We start from the raw sequence: 20,029 nt of genomic DNA, 5'->3' as shown, positions 1-20,029 counted from the left end.
TTTTTCACCTCATCCCCAATCTGGATTTTGAAAAGAAAAACTAATCTCACTCACCCCTGTTCTCCAAGAACATTTGATTCTATGTCTGAAAAAAAAAAAAATCGAGCCAATGTTTGTGTTGGGCTGTATAATCCGAGCACGCTCCACAAGATTCAAAAGGCATCAATCTTTTGTGCAAAAACTGGGACGTGAGGCTTTCCTCTATGTCTGCACACACACGCACACACACACACGCACGCACAAAAATCTCCGTCCACACCACAGCCATTAATCCAAATGAAAAAAAAAAGTAACAGGTGGCGCTGTAACCCCTTAACCCAAAAGCCAGTTCAGAAGCATTTGCGTACAAAAAAAAAACCCTCACAAAACACGGATGATGAATTGCGGAAACGAGAAACCACTAACAGTTAAGATGACACTTGACGATTACGCTATGAAAATGTTTACATGATAGCAGTATGTTTGCAGTACCCTGTCACCTTGGAATGACAAGAGCGTTCTGTCTTTTGTGACAAACAGGAAATGGGATTCCCCACTCTTTTCCCCTCCGCAGAGAGTAAAATGCAACTTGCGTCAGATGCAAGAATGCAAGAACCTGTTGACAGGCTCGCTGCGGGCCTGCAGCAGGAGAACAGGGAAAGTTGACATGTTGTGGTGAGGTCAAGAAAAATGCCGTCAGTTTCAAGTAGACAAAAGAAGAATCTGGGCAAAGGAGTTTGAATCGTTCCTAAATGTCAAAAAACAAAACAAAACAAGCTTTTATCTAATACTGTAGATGACGCATCGACGGTGCGTTGGCCGAGTGGTTCTGGAGTTGATACTACAAAACTCAAGACGACTTCAGCAGCCTGTCATACTCTCAAAATGAGTGAACGTGTGCTTGCTTCAAGCTGATGATTGACGCTCGCAGTTCATGAGGATCACACACCGTATTTTGAAGGGAACAAATAGCTTTGTCTTGCGAACACAAAATGCTTGAGCTGGCAAGCAGCCTTGTCCGTCACCATATGATCGTTTCTATTTTTTAATATTGGAACACAAACGATGCAGCAACATGTAAAGATGTTTCAGAAGAAAATAAAATTTATGAACTCTACACTGGAAAATAATGTTGTGTTGAATTGACTCCATTTTGTCAAGTTGTTGCACAAAATAAAATCCTACGGGTTCAGGTGCATTTTTTTTAAAGAAGACTACACATCTACTTTTGAAAAAGTGTATCTGAATCCAGACAATTTGGTTGTGTGCAGCCACTTGAGCAAATAAAATGAAGTAAATTCAACACACAAATGATTTTATATTAGCCTGGGGGGGGGGCGGGGACTGCAAATAAGTGAGTTTTTTAGTACATAACAAAGAATAGGTTAAAAAATTCTCCTAATTGGTTGCTGGCTGCACCATCCAGTAGTAAATGGGTAAAAACTACATAGAGGCCACACGGATATGAAAGTGCTGAGCCCATTCGCTAACCAAAACAGCAGCACCTATCAAGGCACAACAATGGGCGGAGAGACTGGCAACATTTGTCTTCAGTCTGCCTCGATTCTTCCTCCGCTGTGGTCGATTTTGTTTGACTTGAACCAGCGCATTCACTTGTTATGAATTGTTATAGACTAATAAAAGGCCTCCTCCATCTGCAGTTGAGTAAATACGCGCCGTCGGCTGCACGGATCTTTCGGTAACAATCCGAGTTTGTAAAATAGGAGAAATATAGGATCAAATACTTCCGAACTGGCTCGCAAGATTGAAATGTGTGGGTTTGTTTTTAATAAAAGCGGAAGCCTTGATCCACAAAATGTCATCAAATGGTTTTGTGCTCTTAACGCTTAATCCTTTTTTGGGGATTACTATTTAGTTTTTTTTTAAACCCCGGAAGATAAGCCGCATTGTGAATAAAAATGTCTGCTCCGGTGTCCCACTTTTGATTTATTGAGGACATAAAGGCAAAAGGGCTGCACGGTTTGCCCATTTCGAATATCTACGAGGGCCCGTCTGTCGTGTGTTTGTGGGCGGGAGGAAGCAGCTGTCAATCATCAACACTTCATTGATCAAGGACAATCGTCTTCCTTGTGAAAACAGATTTTTTTTTTTCCTTTTACAAGTCACTCACCCAGCTTTAATTATCGCACAGCCTATCCCGTATACAGAGCAAGATACTGGCATGAGTGTATGTGGATTTGCCATTTTGGAAATATTTCACACTGGAAGCCTGAAAAATTATATTTCCATCATCCAACGCCGCCACCCTGGCCCCCAAAATTAACCTTCATATTCAATGATTGATTTCTAATAAGCAGTACTGAAAATGTGTGGCTCATACACACACAATTGCAGTCAAGTGTAACCTCTACTTTTATCGTATAACATTTATAATTGTTTCACCTTCCTCAGAATCTGTGTATTCATAAAGTGCAGTGTTTTTTTTTTTTAATTGTGGGACAGTCATAAATAAGTGTGACATAAAAGTGTTATAAATCTGGGAGGAAACGTTACATTTGTAATTATTTGGTAGCTGTCCACACCTACTTCCAAATATGGGTTTGAATAATTGACAGTGTATATCTGTAGTGGAATATTGATTAATACACATCTTTTTAGTGTTTGGTAATCATATTACAACACTGGATTGACTTTTCATCTTTCTCAAAATGTGTGTATTGATAAAGCACTGTGTCTATTTTTAGTGGGGTATTCATAAATAAAGGTTATATAGAAATGGAATAAATGGTGGGGGAAATGAAAATAAATGTTTATTTGGTAGTACATATAGAGTAGTTTTTTTACTCTATTTCAATCCCTCAAAATATGTGTAAAGTGTACGTGGTGAAAAATGCACAAAATGTCACCAAAATAAGCCAATAAAAGAGTCACGTCAAATCAAAATGTAAATAAATGTGGAATATAATATTTGGTATACATTTTTTTTTGTCAAGAACATTTTAATGCAGACACGTAATCTGAAATGTAAATTTCTTTCAGGTTACAAAAATGTAGGCTAAAAATTTGACATTGAAAAGGCTAATCCATATATATATATATATATATATATATATATATATATATATATATATATATATACACACACACACACACACACACAGTAGTCCCCCACTTCTAGCGACAATGAGTGGGTGCTGACAATGGGCGAAGCGGCGAGGCTAAACGCTCGACACACACGCAACGCATCACACGCCATTATGTCGTCCGTGTTTTCTTTTCCCGAACTCACCGTGCAAATTATTTACTTGCAAGCAATTACTGGCTCTTGTTGGACTCGACCGCACCAGCCAACCCCCTGCGACAAACCTCATGCAGGCAAGCCGCACGCGAAAACATGCAGAAATGTTTCCACGCGCGTCGTCTTCATTTAAAACAACGACGACGACGATCCGCGACAAGCCGCAACGATTTTCGGTGATGATTTCGGTGGCAGGAACAGCTCCATTATTGCTAATATCCACGCTATCATTACCCCCCCCCCCCCCCCCACCTTCCCCCTCCTCTCGCTCTGCAGTATATATTCCCTTTGATTCACGCTTGGCTCGTTTGGCTTCAGGGCCAACGGGGGTCGGGCTTTGGAGGCTAAGGAGGGGTTGGGGTTTGGGGGAGGGGCGCCTTGAAACAGGCCCCCTCTTATCCTCTTTCATCATCTACCCAGGGGACGCCTTGAAACCGCCTGGACAGTTATTGCCTTTTTTTTGTTGCAGGCAGTCCAATGCGTACTGGCTATCAGCCAATCAGAGGCTTGTTTACACTCTGGTGACTGACAATACGATGGAGGCGCGCCAGCCAATCGCCAGCGCCGACGCACACACGTACACACTAAAGGGGGCTTTTGTTTCGAGATATTCAGCGTCATGCAATCGTCTGAAGTCGGTCGAACGAAACGTCAGTCATACGAAAAATAAATAAACAAATAAATACACGTAAATACATACGTACATAAATATGTCTACATTTACGATGTTATGATGTACAAAAAACAAAAATAATTTGTCAATCGATTCGTTGTCGATTAAATATTTAATCATATACATATAAAATATATATGCCGCAGCCTAATGAGGATACGCGATATAAAAAAATACATGGATGGATGTACATTTATCCTATTTATTTCATGAATGACGTTTTATTAGATGATTCAAGAAACAAAATTGGCTTCAGGAAAAACTGTTTTCCCAAAGTCTCCCAAAAGGAAATTTATCATTGACATTAACCCCCGCCCCCACCCCACCATGGGCTAAATTGTTGGAAATGTGTTTTAAGCTGCAAAGAGCTGAACATGTATCACCTAATATTTTGACATCGTTTCAGTTAAATAGCCCATATTTGTAAATTATATTTATGTTGAATCCCCTCCGTGCTTACGTTGGCTGACTTCGCATTCCAGGTTAGACCTGCGTGTCAAAAATGCAATAATATATCACTATTTAAAAGGCTCCATTCACAAGAATCCAACAAGCAGAAATGTGATGTGTAGAAAGACTTTTCCGTGGGGTTTAATGAATAAAAGTCAGACAAGACTTTTAAAAGAAGGAACTACATCTGGTTTGACTTGATTTACCCACCAGTGATTGCTACCTATGCTCAGTAAATGCTGATTTGAAAGTACCGTGCAATTGTAAGCGTCCACCATAAAAGTCATGTAAAATGGAACATAAACACGACTGCGGGTGCGCATGACGCCGTGCGAAAACAAACAACAACGCTCCCGCTGTAATAGCACTCATTGATTGGAGGCTTGCTTCACTCGGCGACTTGCCATCGCGTCGCGGCTTCCGAAATCACTGTGGACTAAATCCCTTTACAAACGAAGTACGAGTGCTGAAACGGAAACGAATTGAAGACTTATACTGTATGTCTCAGCATACCCCAATCGGATTGAATGTTCATTAGTTTGTTGGCGAGATAATTCAAAAACGGTGAAGCTACATGTTGTGTTGAAAACAACCTTCACGACCCAGACGATGATGTGATGAAAGTCAAAATAGACTAATCAATGTCATCTACAGTGGTACCTCTACTTACGAATGTCTCTTCATTCGAAACTTTCAAATTACGAAACGTCTCGAGAGGAAAATACTGCCTCTTGTTACGAAAGAAATTTCAAGATACAAAAGGTAAAAATACAATATGGCCTGCTCCTCGCAGCTCAGAGTTTCCTGAACGCAACGTACTCATAACTGCTCTGCCATTGGCTATTGCCGAGCCTCATCCTGGCATCCCATTGGCTAAGAGGGACTTCTACCGTATTGTTGACGTGTGTAGACAGATAGACAGGTGTCAATGCAGCGTCCTCGTCATTTGCCCCTCGGGCCATGAGGTGTTCCGAATGTTTTACGGAAAAGTGAATCACCCAGAAAAAGTGTTCACCAGTCGGTGTTTGCCTCAGACATTTGTAGTCTTTATTCTTTGTTTTTTTTTACATTGTGCACAACTCTCATTTATTGTGCAATAATCTAATTGGAACGTGTATTTGTCACATATTTTGATGTATTTTTATGCTTTATATTTTTGTCTAAATTTTTGGGGGGGCTTGGAACGGATTAGGGCATTTACATGGAAAACGAGTCTAATTTTCTAGTGAATAAATTTCTTCCAGAACCAATTAATTTTGTAAGTAGAGGTACCACTGTATTTGTTTTTAAGCCCAGTACAGTAATTCGAAAAATACGTGATTGGTGATAAATCAATTTCATACATTTAACACTGACACATCGGTTTCTAATCTCATCGACCACCAATTGCCGAGTCAAACACGAGTTTCGCATCGCCCAGCCATGAATTTGCGGCGATTCACCTATTTGCTTTGAGTTTCAATGCAATCGCGTGAACATTACAACAGGGCTTTCTTTTGTCATTGACATTCGAATGTGATGCACTCGGGCGCGCCCACACTCAACAGCACCCTTCACATACAAACGCTAATGGAGTCATTACAAAATACTTGCAATTTGATAAGATTCTCATTGTTTCCAGGTTCGGCCTCGACAACACTATTGTCATGTCAACGGGCGGCCAAAACGACCCGGGTTTTCGCCCCTTTTCAGATGAAATGCGGCCTCGTGTGACCGGTTTGAAAAGCTTCTTTTCACACCAAGATCCTGCAAAATCTGGCATTTATCCATAAAATGACATGTGGTCTGACTTATAGAATAGTTGCTGGGCAGTGACACAATCGATCTCATTACAACAGAGATGGCTGTTAAATCTCAACATTGCTCCGTGGTGTTATGTTCGCGTTTATGTCGGTGTTGGTTTTGATACTAACTCCTCCGAATTATTGTTTGTATAAAGGACAATGCAGTAGAGTGCGATTTTTATCGTTAAAAAATACACACATTACATTCTTATTAGAGTGTTACCGATTAAGAGTGGGGGGGGGGGGCATTCATTTATTTTGGTCAATACACCAAACGCATTAAAAATGTCTGCTATTAGCTACATATCAACACCCGGCGCAGCGATTGTCATTTTTGGAAGGGGTTTCGCGCTCACGCGTTGGCCCCTGGCACCTCTGTGCTTTGCACGCCCCTGTCCTGCAAGCGGGGCATTGTGAACAAAAGCATCGTGTGCTTTAAATCTGCCGCGTCCCTCCGTGTCGAGCAGTCAAATCGACGCGCGATTGGTCAACGCCATTCACCAATCGCAGGCCTCGCAGCTCATTAGCATTCGGGTATCCCACCAATGGCAGCGCGTGTTGACCGTGCGCGCGGGCGCCAGGCACGCAACTGCACCGGGAGAGAAAAGCGCCGCTTGGAAAGGTCGGAGGCGCGATCGAGCCAGGCCGAAAGCGTCCCAGTCCCCGCCGCATCCCGACTCCGAGGCTCTCATGGACATACCGGAGCCGCTCGGCCGGCCTACCTGCATCTGACCGTTTCACGGCGACTTTCAATGGGCGTCGCACTGTTTCCTGCAGCCTCACCTCCAGTGATTTGTGCGGTTTTAATTCATTCGTATGCAGCAATTTAACATGCCAGTAAGTAGTGCCTTTTATAAAATTGTTTCTATATATGATGAAATGTAATGAATTAAAATTTACAGGGAAGGCATATCGCCGTTTGATTGTATAAGTAGATTTTTAAAAATCTGTCTCAAATGGAAACGTGATGCGTAATAGTCAAAAATAAACAGCATTTGGGGGCTTCGGACTGGGGGGGAAATATGAATTAATGCAAGGATCTGAAAATCGCCTACCTTACATCGTAATACGTCACTATTATGATTGTTTGAATTTCTTGACGTTGAGATTGAAATAATCTTTTTGTCACCGTGTGTTTAATTATTATTGCCGGCGTTATGTTTTTGAAGTAAATCTATTTCTTGAACGTAAGATATCTGTAATTTAACCAAATTTAATATGGTGCTTGAATGTGTAAAAAATAAAATATCCATTGGTGTGCTTCGGGAAGTCGAAATCGGAGCAGCGAGTCATGCTCTGGGCTCTCCCCGGGCCGAGGTTCACTCCCTCCCGGGCGGCTTTGTCACGAAGGGTCGCCCGTTTCCGCAGCTCGGTCCGAGCCATTGAATGCAAAACAAACTACCACATAATTTGATTTATCCCCCCCCCCCCCCCCTGTGCTCAAAATGACTGTAATTTTAACAATTATGTTAAACCGCGTTGATTATTTGCACGCTTTTCAACAAATTGCACTTTTTATCGGCGCTCGGGAGTTGCACATTTAATGCAAAACTAAACATCGCGGAGGAAAAAAAACAACAACAAAAAAACGAGTCTTTGTAAATTTGCGGCAATTTAAACGGCGTTTTTAGCAGCGATGTCGATGACGTGTTTAGAAGCACCAGCATGGCGGGCTAATGGCTGCATGCAAAGCCCAGACAAAGGCAGCTGACGGGCGGCCATTCGCCTCCGATGTGTGCCCCCCCCACCCCCCTCGTTTCTCCTCCACCTCCATTACAATCTCAGCTGTCTTGTTTGCAGTAGCCATTTTCTTACTCTTTCGCGCACAGAGGGCACATGTGCTTGCACAGTAGCCCACTACGTTGCCTTTCATCATCTTTTCGACTAGGTGGGAGATTTTTATTGTTGTGGACGAAGCACACGACACGAGACCAATGTGTGTGTAGGTGAATGTGTGTGTGTGCTTGCGTATGTGTCATGCATGGGAGGAGGTCATGTTGGGCGGGGGTCTGCATGCAGGGATTTAGGGGCCCGTAAATGACAAGAAATGTTTATATGATATGATTTAATTTAATGTAATGTTGCCCTCCTGCTGGGTGCAAAATTGGAACTTATTAATGAAAATGTGATTCTTTTCATGTGAGTGATGATGATTTTTTTTTTTTTGCAATTTAATCTAAATTTTACATCATGGTTGGACAATAATGTCCAATATTATTAATAATAAGAGCAAATGTGCTTCACTTGATTTCCCGATGTGAATGTCGTGTGCATGGTGCGAGTGCACTATAATGGTTGCACTCACGCCACACACATGCATGCACCGAGAGCTTGATGACGCATCTTTGAATTTAAATGTCATGCATCCTCTTTTTCACGTGATCTTTTCTCAAATCTTGTAATTAGGAACTAACTAACTGTTTTAATGACTGCGATGCATTTTTCCCCCCTAACATTTTTTTTGGTGCAAAATGAGAAAATGAAATCAGCATAGTGGAGACAATAGGAGGAGGATGCACGTCGGAAACGAAGAGCTGACGGTATTTTTGCGAATTTTTGGTTGGTATAGTTCCGAATAACGAGCGAGTAAACGGCTGGAAGTAGCAGCGATCAGTGGAGGGAGGCTTGACCGGCGGAGGCATGCTAAAATCGGCTTGTTCGTGAGAGCAGGGCCCTTTAGGATCTTCACTCAAAAAAAAAAAACAAAAAAAAAGAGAGGGAGGGAGAGAATCTCAAGCAGTCTAAATTCACCGAAGCAGCACTAATGTCTTGTTTTGTGCTTGCCTTGTATTATTTCGATTTCATTTTATTTTATTTTTTTTAACTGGGCAGAAAAGATGATCCGGAGCGACGTTTTCGGCTCCACGAGCTTCGCGACCGACTGAATGCAACACACAGATCCGCAGGAGAGGATTATTATATGGGCTGCGTTTGATTCTTTTCACCGGGCCCCATCCGGATTGCGGATTACTGGACATTGTCGGGAATGGAAGGACGGGACTTCGCGGCTCCGGCTCACCTCCTCACGGAGAGGGGCGCCTTGGTGCACCGAGCCACCTCTCGGATCGCCCCCTCCGGCCACAGCTCCGTGCAGCACACCGGTCACTTCCCCGCGGGGAAGTACTACCCGTCACACATACCGATGGCTCCACACTCAGGTTTGTCCCCACCCCGTTCCGAACTCGCATTCGTGCGCGCGTGGCTCTGTGCAGTGCAAATCTGCTGATTTGTTTTTCAAAATCATGATTTTTCATCGATGCACGCAGGGAGTGGCTGTTGACACTAACCGTTCAAAATACCAGCTAATAAATCATCGGTTTATTTTGTAAAGTTTATCATGGTTGCAAAGGCATCTCAAGCAATTAGTTAGGGTCGAGTGCTTAAGTTAAATGTTATACCCTTTTAAAAAAATGTTTTTTCAAACCCAAACAGGCAGGCCAACTTTGAAAGATAAACCCTTCAACACAGAAATAAAATGGAATACCTCATAAAAATGCAATGCCATTCCTTTTAATGGCCTTCATTTTTGCAATTTTGTTTTACTGCCTTTTGAATACTTTTTAAAACCCAGCAGTGGACACCCGGTTAAAAGGAGTGGAAATCACAGCAGTCATGATTGCTTGACACCAGTGGTATCACGATACATCGATTGAGTTATAAACGATACACATCGTGATATTTAAATATTTTTTTTTTTAAATCGCTCACATGGATATTGACAGTAGTTTAGCACATCAATATTTTACTAAATCAATATGGCTTGAATTAGATATGAAGGTGAGATACTACCAAAAACAACAACAATAAGACAATTAAAACTATACCACACTAATGCTCTTTAATGTAGTTTTTTTGTTGCAATTTTCATTAACAACCTTTGTAGTCCTTTGAAAAACTAACAGCGGTGGGAAGTAAGACATGATACTAGATTGTGATATTTGATACTAGTATGACCATACAGCGATTGCGCAATGAATGATACAGGAGACGATATGCCATGATATCAATATCAATATATATATATATATGCGCATCGATACTGTGCCGGAATTGATACGATACCAACGCAAAAAGGATATTTTGTTACAGTCATTACTGCAGAGTATCTGCATGCATATTGAGATCAAATTAAAGACATTTTAAGGCCACATTTAAGAGCCTACGCAAACAAATTGCGAGCCCGTAAGAAATAGCTCACGAGGCCCTCCTCCCCCAATCCTTCGACAACCCACAGAATGTTGATGCTTCCGCCCTATGTGATCTCTGCTACGCCACCCCATAAAAACATTAAGAAATTACGGCAGTGTTGTTGTCTGTCCTTTGAATGACGGTTTGAGGATCAAGTGCTGTGTTTGCGGATAATCAAGGCCTTCATTGTTGACAAGACGTCTTGAGCACGCGTTGCGGAGGGTCGCGGCCGCACATGCAAAACGACGCTTTGTCACTTTGCGTTGGTGCCATCGTCTCGGGGACGTGGGGCTGCGCGGGTGAGCGGCTTTGTTCTGGGGGTGGGGCACCGATGGGTGGGGGTTGACGAGTGGGGAATCGGCGTCAGGGGCCGGGTGGTTCTTCCCCCCCGCCCCCCACCACCGGCACCCACCCCCCTCGGCGTCCTCCTGTGTTGGCCTTCAAAGCGCCGGAGTGCAAATGTGTTGGCGGTGCACGCGCCAGCTTTGACAAGTGACTCGGGAGTATTTACATTTGTGACACTGCTTTAATTTATCATTTAGAAAGCGGCTGCAGAGACACTCCCATTTTTGGGTCTTTTTTTTATGTGTGTATACTGAACAGGAAAAAAAACATTTTTGGTTTTTGCTCCCGTTTTTCATGATCTTGCAGTCAGCAGGAAATTGTGCTCGCTGAGAGAACTGCACGATTTAGAGTGTAATTTTTTGGGGGGGGCAGCTTAAGGCACACCTGTGCAGGAAGCATCTAATTAGCATCTTGGCATGCCTCACCCATGAGGTGGATGGATTATCTCAGCAAAGTTGAGAAGCGCTCACTTGAACAGATTTGGGGACCAATGTTGGAGAGGAGGCCTTTTGTGTGCATCCATTTTTTTTTTAGGTCTGCTCATGAAAAATGAGCATAAAACAAAAGTGGTGCATTTTTTTTTGTTCATCGTATACATTAAGAAATCATGCAATTATGAAGTTTTGTGGGGGGTTTATTTGAGTTACCTGATTGCAAGAAAAGGAACTAATTTATGGTAGTGTTGCCGTGTTGTTGTTTTTTTCGATTGATGGTTGCCACTTTGGTTGTCGAGACGTTATCTGCACCATATTTTGATCTCGTGAAGGAGAAGCGCCGACAGATTCAGACCGATTTGGGAACAAAATAACGTGAGAAAGACGCCTCTTAGATAACATCTTGGATTTCTGAGTTCAACTCATGAGAAATTGATCAAAAATGAACGTGGTGCATTTAAAAAAAATTCTCGGCGTATACTATGTTCAAAAAACATGCAAATATGATCCTTTTGGAGTTTCATTGGAGTTACTACAATTTTTGCTACTATTGCCATGTTTATATTTCTTCATGACATTCAAGTTCGACACGTTTTGAGATTGATCTTGACACCCACTAAAACATCAAAAGAAATATTAATTTATGGATGAAAATGTGTTCAATTTGTTCACATGTTACCAATGAATAGCTCGAGTCATTTTCAATGGCAGGTTGGATTTAAAGGGAGGGCGGGATAACAAAGAGCAGAAAATGAAGACTCCGAATGCGTTTGCAAAATATAGTCGTGTCATTCGTGAAAAAAAAAAATATATATATATCATGAGGAATGTCGAGAATTTATGAGCCTTTCATCGCTTCGCCATTCATGTTTGCTTTCGCCGTATGCGCGCACACACAAAAAGATGGACCGACTATCTTTTGTGCTGCGCCGTGAAGACTGCAAAATGCCATCGCTCCAGCGCAGTCAAGGCACAGGTGGCTTATTGTTCTCTGCGCTCTCGTCACTTTAGGGTGTGACTGGAGGGAACGTTATCTCATATAGCCCTCAAAATCTGTTCGATTCCCGGCACATTTTCAGGTCGACGTTTTATTCTGTTGGAATTTTGGTAGGACGGTAGCGTATTTTAAAAGAGAAATGACATTTTTTTTTTCCTTTTTATACCACCACATTCATTGTCAAGTTATTGTCGATGTGACATTTATTATATCGTATTTAAAATGAGATCTCAAGTGTTAAAATGGATGCTTCATGGCAGGGGCGTGCTGAACTTTCCCGCCGAAGGAAAAAAAAAAGGGGGGGGGCCTGTTAGTCTTCATGTTTGGTTTGCTAAACATGCGAAAACCAGTGCAAATGTAGGTTAGGGTATTTATGCGTATTTATCGAACAGGGTATTTATCTCGTTGTGGTATGGGTGACATATGGTAAATTTATATCTAGCGTTCCAGGATATGTTAGTTCTGTGGGAGGGGGGGGCGGGCAGAACTTAGACAATTGTTTTCCAAAATGTCTCCCCCAACGCATATTCACAAATTCAACTACGTGTGGATTGCACTAGCCAACAGCAAAGTTGAATCAGAGATGGCTTTATGTCTCCCCCAATGTCTTTTACACGCCGATTTTAAAAAAATATTCGGTCACATTGAAACAATACTAAAGTGGGCCCAGAGCCCTTACTGGCTTTATGGTTTTGAAGCATGGCAATTTACATTTTAGTCTCAAATACATATATTTTTTAAAGCTAAAGAAGACACCAGGAGAGACGACATGAAAATGTTGTCAGGTGGCAAAACAACTTTTAATAAGCTACGTTTTGGAAAAGGCTTTTGTTCTCGTGTAGCCATCATAGTAAAATGGCCATTTATGTACACGTATGTACGTACGCTAATTTATATTTTATCCACTGTTCATGCTAAAAGGAATCACAAACTGAAATGATGACAGGTAGCTGTGTAAAAACAATCCGGTAAACGCGATGCAACAACATTTATATCACGATGGTGTCCGTGGCAGCAAACCCCCACCGACTAAAACTGATCTTCTGGCCACCCGCTAACATGCCAATAGCATTTTTTTATCCAATAGAGAGACGATTTTAACTCATGAAAAGCATTCTCAAAGTAGTTACATCAAAACCCTGAAAATTGCATGTCGTGTTCAAAAACTCAAAGAAACAAAACCTCTCGGGTAGGATGTCCGTTTTAAGTCATTAACGTCCGCGTCCATTGTCTTTTATGCTAGCAACGTTAGCCCGACTGAGTATCTTGTTTGCCGAGTGCGTCGGATCCCCCGGGGGACTAACTTGCATACTGGTTGACATGAATATTTAACAGACACAATGAATATTTCAATGGTGGTGTTTGAGGGGGGGTCGTGATCAGGTGTGCCATTGTGTCCATGATAAGAGTGCGTCAGCATACAGTGTTGCTCCTATAAACGGAAATGATTTGTTTCATTACTCGCGCGAAAATGTTCACGCCGCGGAGGACAGTCGGGGGCCGCCGCACATCGAGCAACATGGCGTTGGACAACACGTTTTCACGAGTGGCCAACTGTCAAATACTAGTTTTGCTATGATTCAAAATTGAAATCGCCCGTGAACGAGGGTTTGACGTTACGGATGGAACAACCAATCAAAAATGTGGAAATTTTACAAGCACAAGAGATTCAGCTGGCCGCCGCTGTTGGCAAGCCGACCGATAAAGTATGAAGCAGTATTAGGTATGTGTTGGGGTTTTTGGTAGTAATTAACTATATTTATGATTCCATTTACTCGAGGATCAAATAGCAAAGCGTGCGGAGTCTCTGTCACCACAACACCCGCAAGTTTTCCCGACAAAAAAAAAAATTCCCGGACCACTTGATCTCCAACTGGCACCAACAGCAGTTTTCGTGAGTGAGCGACCATCAGCCACAAGTTTTGCAACGATTCAAAATTTCGATTGCTGGTGAGCATCTACACAAAATCATTAGTCGTATTTGAAGGAATGCGATTCGCGAAGTTGATGGTAGTAATTAATTAAAGTAATTAATATTTCAATGGGATGTTTTAAAAACATGTTTTGCATTTAAATACACAATGCATGGAATTCTTTTTCCTGTGGGTTTAGTTTTACGGTAAACCACAGCTGGGGTGTTTTTTTTATCAGCTTGAATGGACGCTTTGAGACGGCCGAATCACAGACGCTGCATGTTTGCTACGCAAGCAACATGGTCCATTCAGGGTGCTTTCACAATGGCGCATGCGCCTTAATTGTCGTTATTTGATTAGAATATTTTAAAGATTGAGAGATACCAAAAACGATACCACGATTATATTTCGATGAATCGTCTAGTTGTAGTATGTACACAATGTATTACTTTGTTATTATGTACGGTACATTTCAATAAATAATAGCTGCAAAAAGGGAAGAAAAAAATTATGTTTTGGGACAGATTTTCAGCTAAGAGACATGAAGTAGATACATTATTTGTTACAGTGGGCCACAAAAAATGAGGTCGCGTGCTGGATCGGGTTTGACCCGTGGGCTAAGCGAAGCTCCTCTAAACCACCAGATTGCATCAGAAATTCAGATTTTCAGAAAAAATAAACACTGCGACCTTGTCAGTCCATTTTCATTTTAGGAGCGTTTGAGACGCATGCCAGGTGGCCGGTTTACGGTTGCACTTTCCCGAACGTGACCGCTGATTAACTTTTTTGCCGAGCTGTCAAGTCATTTAATGGGCTCGAATTCAGCGAGTCCGTCGACAAGCTGTGGAAGGGGTAACGCTATCTTTTGTTGACTTGGGGGACAGTTTGCACTTGGCTGCGGCGGGGACGCACGAGAAGCGGTCTTTACTGCCGGCCATTATGGCAGGGGAGAGGGGGAGCGAGGGGGGGGGGGCTCGTCTTTCAGCCATATTGTTTGAATCGCCGCGCCTTGCCGGAGGTGTGCTCATGTGAAAGCAGCTGTGGGGCGGGGGAGGGGGGTGGGGGAAAGATCTACGGCAAGAGGTCATATTTGTGTCATCCCGCACGCTCAAACTTCCACTTCCTCTGCATCTCCCCTCACTTCCCTTTTCCGCAAACATCCCCGCTCGCCCCCCGGAATGGTTCTTTGCAGGAAGAGCCCGGTGTCTGGGAAGCGGCCGTCTTCCTGCCACTTTGGCTCGAGCCGCCGTCCCCTCAGCTCGGACCATTGTTGGCCGGCCCGGCTTTGTGCGTGTGTTTTACGGCTGCTGTTAAAGATAAAAAACAGCCCTGTCCACCCCCTTTATTGTTCTCTTGTAGGATGTCCCTGTCATTCTCCCAGTTTTTTACGTCCGAGCAGCTTCCCCCTTCAAAGGTTAGCTGGGCTGTCTGCCGTCTTTCTCTCCCCCCACACACTTTTTTTTTTCTGAAGCAAAGGGGAATAAATAACTTTATGGAGACTTTTATTGAACGTCTCATTGCTGGAATATCCCCTGGGTCTGAGGACGCTTCAAAGACAAACGCAGGTGTCTGGAGGGATTAGCAAAAGGGCCGCTTACGACCCGGACCTTTAAAAAGAATCAAGCCGAGTGAGGGGGGGCGGGGGGGGGGGGTGTGGGTCGATTGTGACTGTGGTTGTTTACAACAACTTATAAAAAAAGAAAAACGCATCGTTTTGGCCGTCTCATCATATGGCGTCGGTTTCGGTCAGGGGTATTCACAAGAAGGCTTCTGATTGTGCCACCTACTGGCCTGGCATGCAAAGTACAGTATTTTCAAACTTTTAACACGAAAAAAAAAAAGCCTCCAGCTGTACTTTGATTGGGCTCCCCAAAAGCCACCACAATTTTTTTTTGCCGCTGGTCAGAAACATCCAATGTCCAAATTTGGTCTGTGTAATATTTTGTCACCAATTTATATTATTGGTCAATTCCCACAGAGGTAGCATAACAGATAGACCTCAAAAATTTTAAAATCAATATTTACTTGGACTTTGGACATTGACAGTATGGACATCTAATGTTCATTTACCAAGACTTCACGGTGAGAGATAACGAGAGATAATTTACCAACTGGATACATTTGAACGGTCCTCATACGATGAGCTCATTTGACAAAGCCGATCATCTCCAGCTGTTTAAACACCGAAAAAGAGCTTCAATCGCACATTTTCGTCGACTTTCAACCAATTGAAAAAAGGACCGCTTCAAGTTTGGTCACATGCTGAATGAGTGAGGGAAAGATTCGCGCCACGTCTGTTCAGTTTCAATTCCCTTGGGGAGAAAAAAAAACGCGCCCCAAAAAACGAGAGAGGTCCCCGGTAGAGCGTAGACCTTTGCCAAGGCTAAACAATCTCAAACAGTGACGTCAAGTTCTGTTGCAGTCCTGTAGGTGATGGTGAGAGTGACTCCATCTGTTGGCTCTGGGGGGGGGGGGGGTTCACTACCCCATTAGGCCCCAGCCCCAATTTCAAAACAATCGCCTTGAGCGTACGATGTGAAGTAATAATCGTAATGGAAGCATGCGCTCAATTCAAAACATGGAGTTGGCTTTGAGCGTCGCAGTCCGTCACATTGGATGGCGATAGCCTTTTGAAGATGAATGACGACTCGCAATGTCACTCATTCATTTCTATAGGGCACTTTGTAGATTTATATCGAATATGCCATTTGTATCCCGCTGCGGCAACGGCAAGGGGAAGCGCGCTGACAGAGCGTGGGGTTCGAGCCAAAATCCATTTTGCTCTGACTCCAAGGAAGCCCTTCCGCGTTGGCTCCAACGTCAGTCGGGGTGGAGCAAGGGGAGATTTTGACAACGACACAGGCTCGTTTGGGAATTATTGCGAGATTGCATCACCAACGCCCCCCCCCCCCCCGCAAAGTCTAGCCTGGGCAAAAGGGCACCTCGCTGGTGTTGCCACCGTCTCCCCGACACTCCCAGTGGAATCCAAGTAAATTCCAATGGCTCCCGAAACGTCTTCTGACATCAGATCGCCACCAAATTGGACAACTTCATCGATTCCCACCGCCTGCATATGCCTGAATGTTGTCGTTAAGATTTGGAATGGGCATAATAATCCCTTGTGCAGAATTGATTGTTGAATAATGGCGTCTGGAAGCAATAGGTCAAAATGGGAGTGCAACCAGCAGAGGCGCTGTTGATTCAGTTTCGACTCGTTTGCTGTCCAAAAAGAGGCCAGCATGACATGAGCCTAAAATGGAAGAACTCCGAGGAGCAGTATTCGGTTCAATATGCTGCCGTCGAAATGGTGTTCAGTTGAACGGAGTGATTCCCCAATGGGAATTTTGCGGTTAACCCAAATTGTTGGGAAAAAGGGACGTTGGTAACGCAAGGCTGTATAGAATTTTTGCATCCCATTTTTAAAGGCAAAAAAAAAAAAAGAATACTTGGAATCCGTGTGAAAATCAGCCAGCAAAAAAAGCAAACGCGTCATGAGCGGGCGGAAAAGCAAAAGAGGATTTTGGCCAGCGAACGGCCACGCCGCCTCCGAGAGGGCACTTCAAATGGTACGCCACCCACACCACACCGCGTGGCGCGGTGCCACAAAGCCCTCTGGCCCGAAGCATGGGGTGTGTGCGCCGCGCCGAAACACAAAGGACGAGAGGGGCGGACGGCCGAGCGGCCTCTTGTGTCAGCTTTCGGGGCACTCAATTTCGCAACCAAACCCCCACCATCTATTTTTGTGCTCGGCATAGAGAAAGAGAAGAATCCAGCTGGGTTTCCAAAGTATTTGTTCACTCCGCATGACCAACAGAACTGGAAATAACGAGTAACGATCATATTTTTTTATTGCTTTGTTTTTGATACTGCTCTTTTCTGATTTGTATTGCCCAGCCCACCTCAGCGAGTGGCCGCGTCGCATGTGACAGCTGTTGGACATTATTAACGGCTCATGCAGAAAATCCAGATTACTTTTTTTTTTTAATTTCAAATGTATTATTGGAAGCGATGGGTGAGGGGAACAAAAAGGGAGCCGTTGTGTCCCATTGTTGTCGGCAGATTTGTGGCGAGAAACAACACGCTGGGGTTTGCACGCATGTGTGTCTGTGTGTGTGTGTGTGTCTGCACGTGTATGTGTGTGTGTGCGTGCGCACTCTCCAGGACAGCCTGATTTGAGCCAGGCACCCTGCGGTTGGTTTGGAGGCCCAGACAGGTGCATTGTTAACCCTCCAACGTCTAAGTCTGTCTCCGCGGGAGGAAGAGTTCTCCCGTCAAGATTCCTGCTCTTAATGCAGCATAACTAGAGGCCACCAACCAAGGGACACAACGCCAAAAAAATAAAATAAAATTCACATTTCTTTTGCATACAAGGGATTCAGCCCTGCAGTTGTTCATGTGTTTGCGCAGAGCTTTCTCCTTGGGAGGTTTTGGTGGCCATATGTTTGCCTGCTAGATTGTTTGTTTGCGGGATTAAGCAAAACCGACGTAGCCACAAAACTTGATGTATCGTTGGGGCAGGATCTGGATAAGGGGAAACGATGTAGCGGCTGCTCAGTTGAGATCATTTTGGGTTAAAATTGACTATCCTGCGGTTCTGAATATTATTGTTGAGCCATGGATGGTCTAGCCAGTATAGAGATTTTTGTTTGAGCATAGAATCAGTTCATTTTCAGTGACTAGCAAGGGATTGGTACCACAAAAAACATAAACGTGAAGAGATAAATTTGTCAATAAACTGCAAACAGGTGAGGCGGTTCGGGCTGCTTTTATACGGATTTAATCGATATATGCAAGGTCCGACATTAACAGTGGCTCAATGGCCCGGGGCCACCATGCAACTGTGTCGGGCCAACCAAATTTCACTGTTGCTGGCCCGACCAAGCCACCAGTACAAATTTTATAAGTAAAGGTGATGATCTCAGTATGCTCTTTTTACCCCCACTATGCACATTCGGTGACCGCCCCCCCCCCACCCCTCCATTCACTGACTTATTGTGCACATGTAGTCGTGTGGATTTTGGCCACCGAGCCTGCACTCTTCTCTATTTCAGCCATTGGTAATCCTACATCTATAATTGTAAATTGTAATTGTTTTAATCGAATCACATGTCACAGTCTTGCAGGGCTTTCTTCTTCGGTGTTCTTCTCATTCAGCTTTTTGTTTTTAAAAATGCCACGCTTACCGATTGCACACATGACACATAAATGCCACCATTGAGGGGCAATCTGGAGCCCTGCCATGACCTCCTTCTGGTACCAAGGTTTGGCTCACAGCGTTGACACAATCTCAAATTAGTGACGGGGAATGCCTCCAACTTGTTGGATAAACAGTTGGGGTTCGACACCAGCCCAGCCTGGCCCGTCCGAACCAAGTCTTAAATTGATGGAGCCTTCTCGGATGAAAGGCGAACCATCTTCCAAGAACAACAGAGCGGTCCAGTTCCGATCGATTCAATGCCCCGGGATAGAAATAACCCGGGACGAATGTCGAATACCCACACGCACACAATAACAACCAACTTGCTCTCAGGGCAAACGTGTTAAGAGTTGAATCGAGCCGAACTCAATCTCATTGACCGAAGCCCGACATTTGTACGAACTGCCGTGAATCATCGGCCGCGTGTAATGAAGGCCTGTTTGGTGATCCGAGTTATGGATTTTTTTTTTTTCGCTTGGGGAAGCACGGTGAATTCACAGTCAGCACTTGTGCATTACTTTCCTCCTCCGTTCCATAAACATGCGTGTTGAGTACAACGAAGACTCTAAACGGTAAATGTGACCAAGACAGGGTTCTCCAGCACGTGCCACAAGCCTAACTAGCACAATTGCAAATCGATGGATGGATGGAAGGCCTTGGCGGAGGTCTGTGCCCAAGCGAAAGCGCCGCGTGTTCTCGTACATGTTTCTCGGCTCGGAGCTTTTTGTATTTTAATTGGGGGGGGGGGGGACTACGATCCTGAAAATGCAGATGGTGTGCGCGGATCGACTCAAGTAATGGGGCCACCTT

The 20,029-nt window shown here is 43.7% G+C and overlaps 1 protein-coding gene across 9 annotated transcripts in view; it reads left to right on the top strand.

Moving 5' to 3' along the window:
* The first annotated feature begins 6,754 nt into the window (after positions 1–6,754).
* The window catches only part of bahcc1a (BAH domain and coiled-coil containing 1a), a 66,032-nt gene continuing 52,757 nt past the window's right edge, over positions 6,755–20,029 (top strand). For all 9 annotated transcript variants that reach the window (XM_086133044.1, XM_086133038.1, XM_086133042.1 and 6 more), the window contains exons 1-2: positions 6,755–6,982; positions 8,978–9,303. In XM_086133044.1, coding sequence (XP_085989170.1) covers positions 9,132–9,303 — 172 coding nt within the window. In that variant the 5' untranslated portion in view covers positions 6,755–6,982; positions 8,978–9,131. The remainder of the gene's footprint in view (positions 6,983–8,977; positions 9,304–20,029) is intronic.

Source organism: Hippocampus guttulatus, chromosome 16 (assembly GCF_054856545.1).
Source record: "Hippocampus guttulatus isolate MCC_2025c chromosome 16, RoL_Hgut_1.0, whole genome shotgun sequence".
In the NCBI taxonomy this organism is placed as follows: Eukaryota; Metazoa; Chordata; class Actinopteri; order Syngnathiformes; family Syngnathidae; genus Hippocampus; species Hippocampus guttulatus.
The sequence above is the reverse complement of the archived record's forward strand: the minus strand, read 5'-3'. Positions and strand labels throughout refer to the sequence as shown.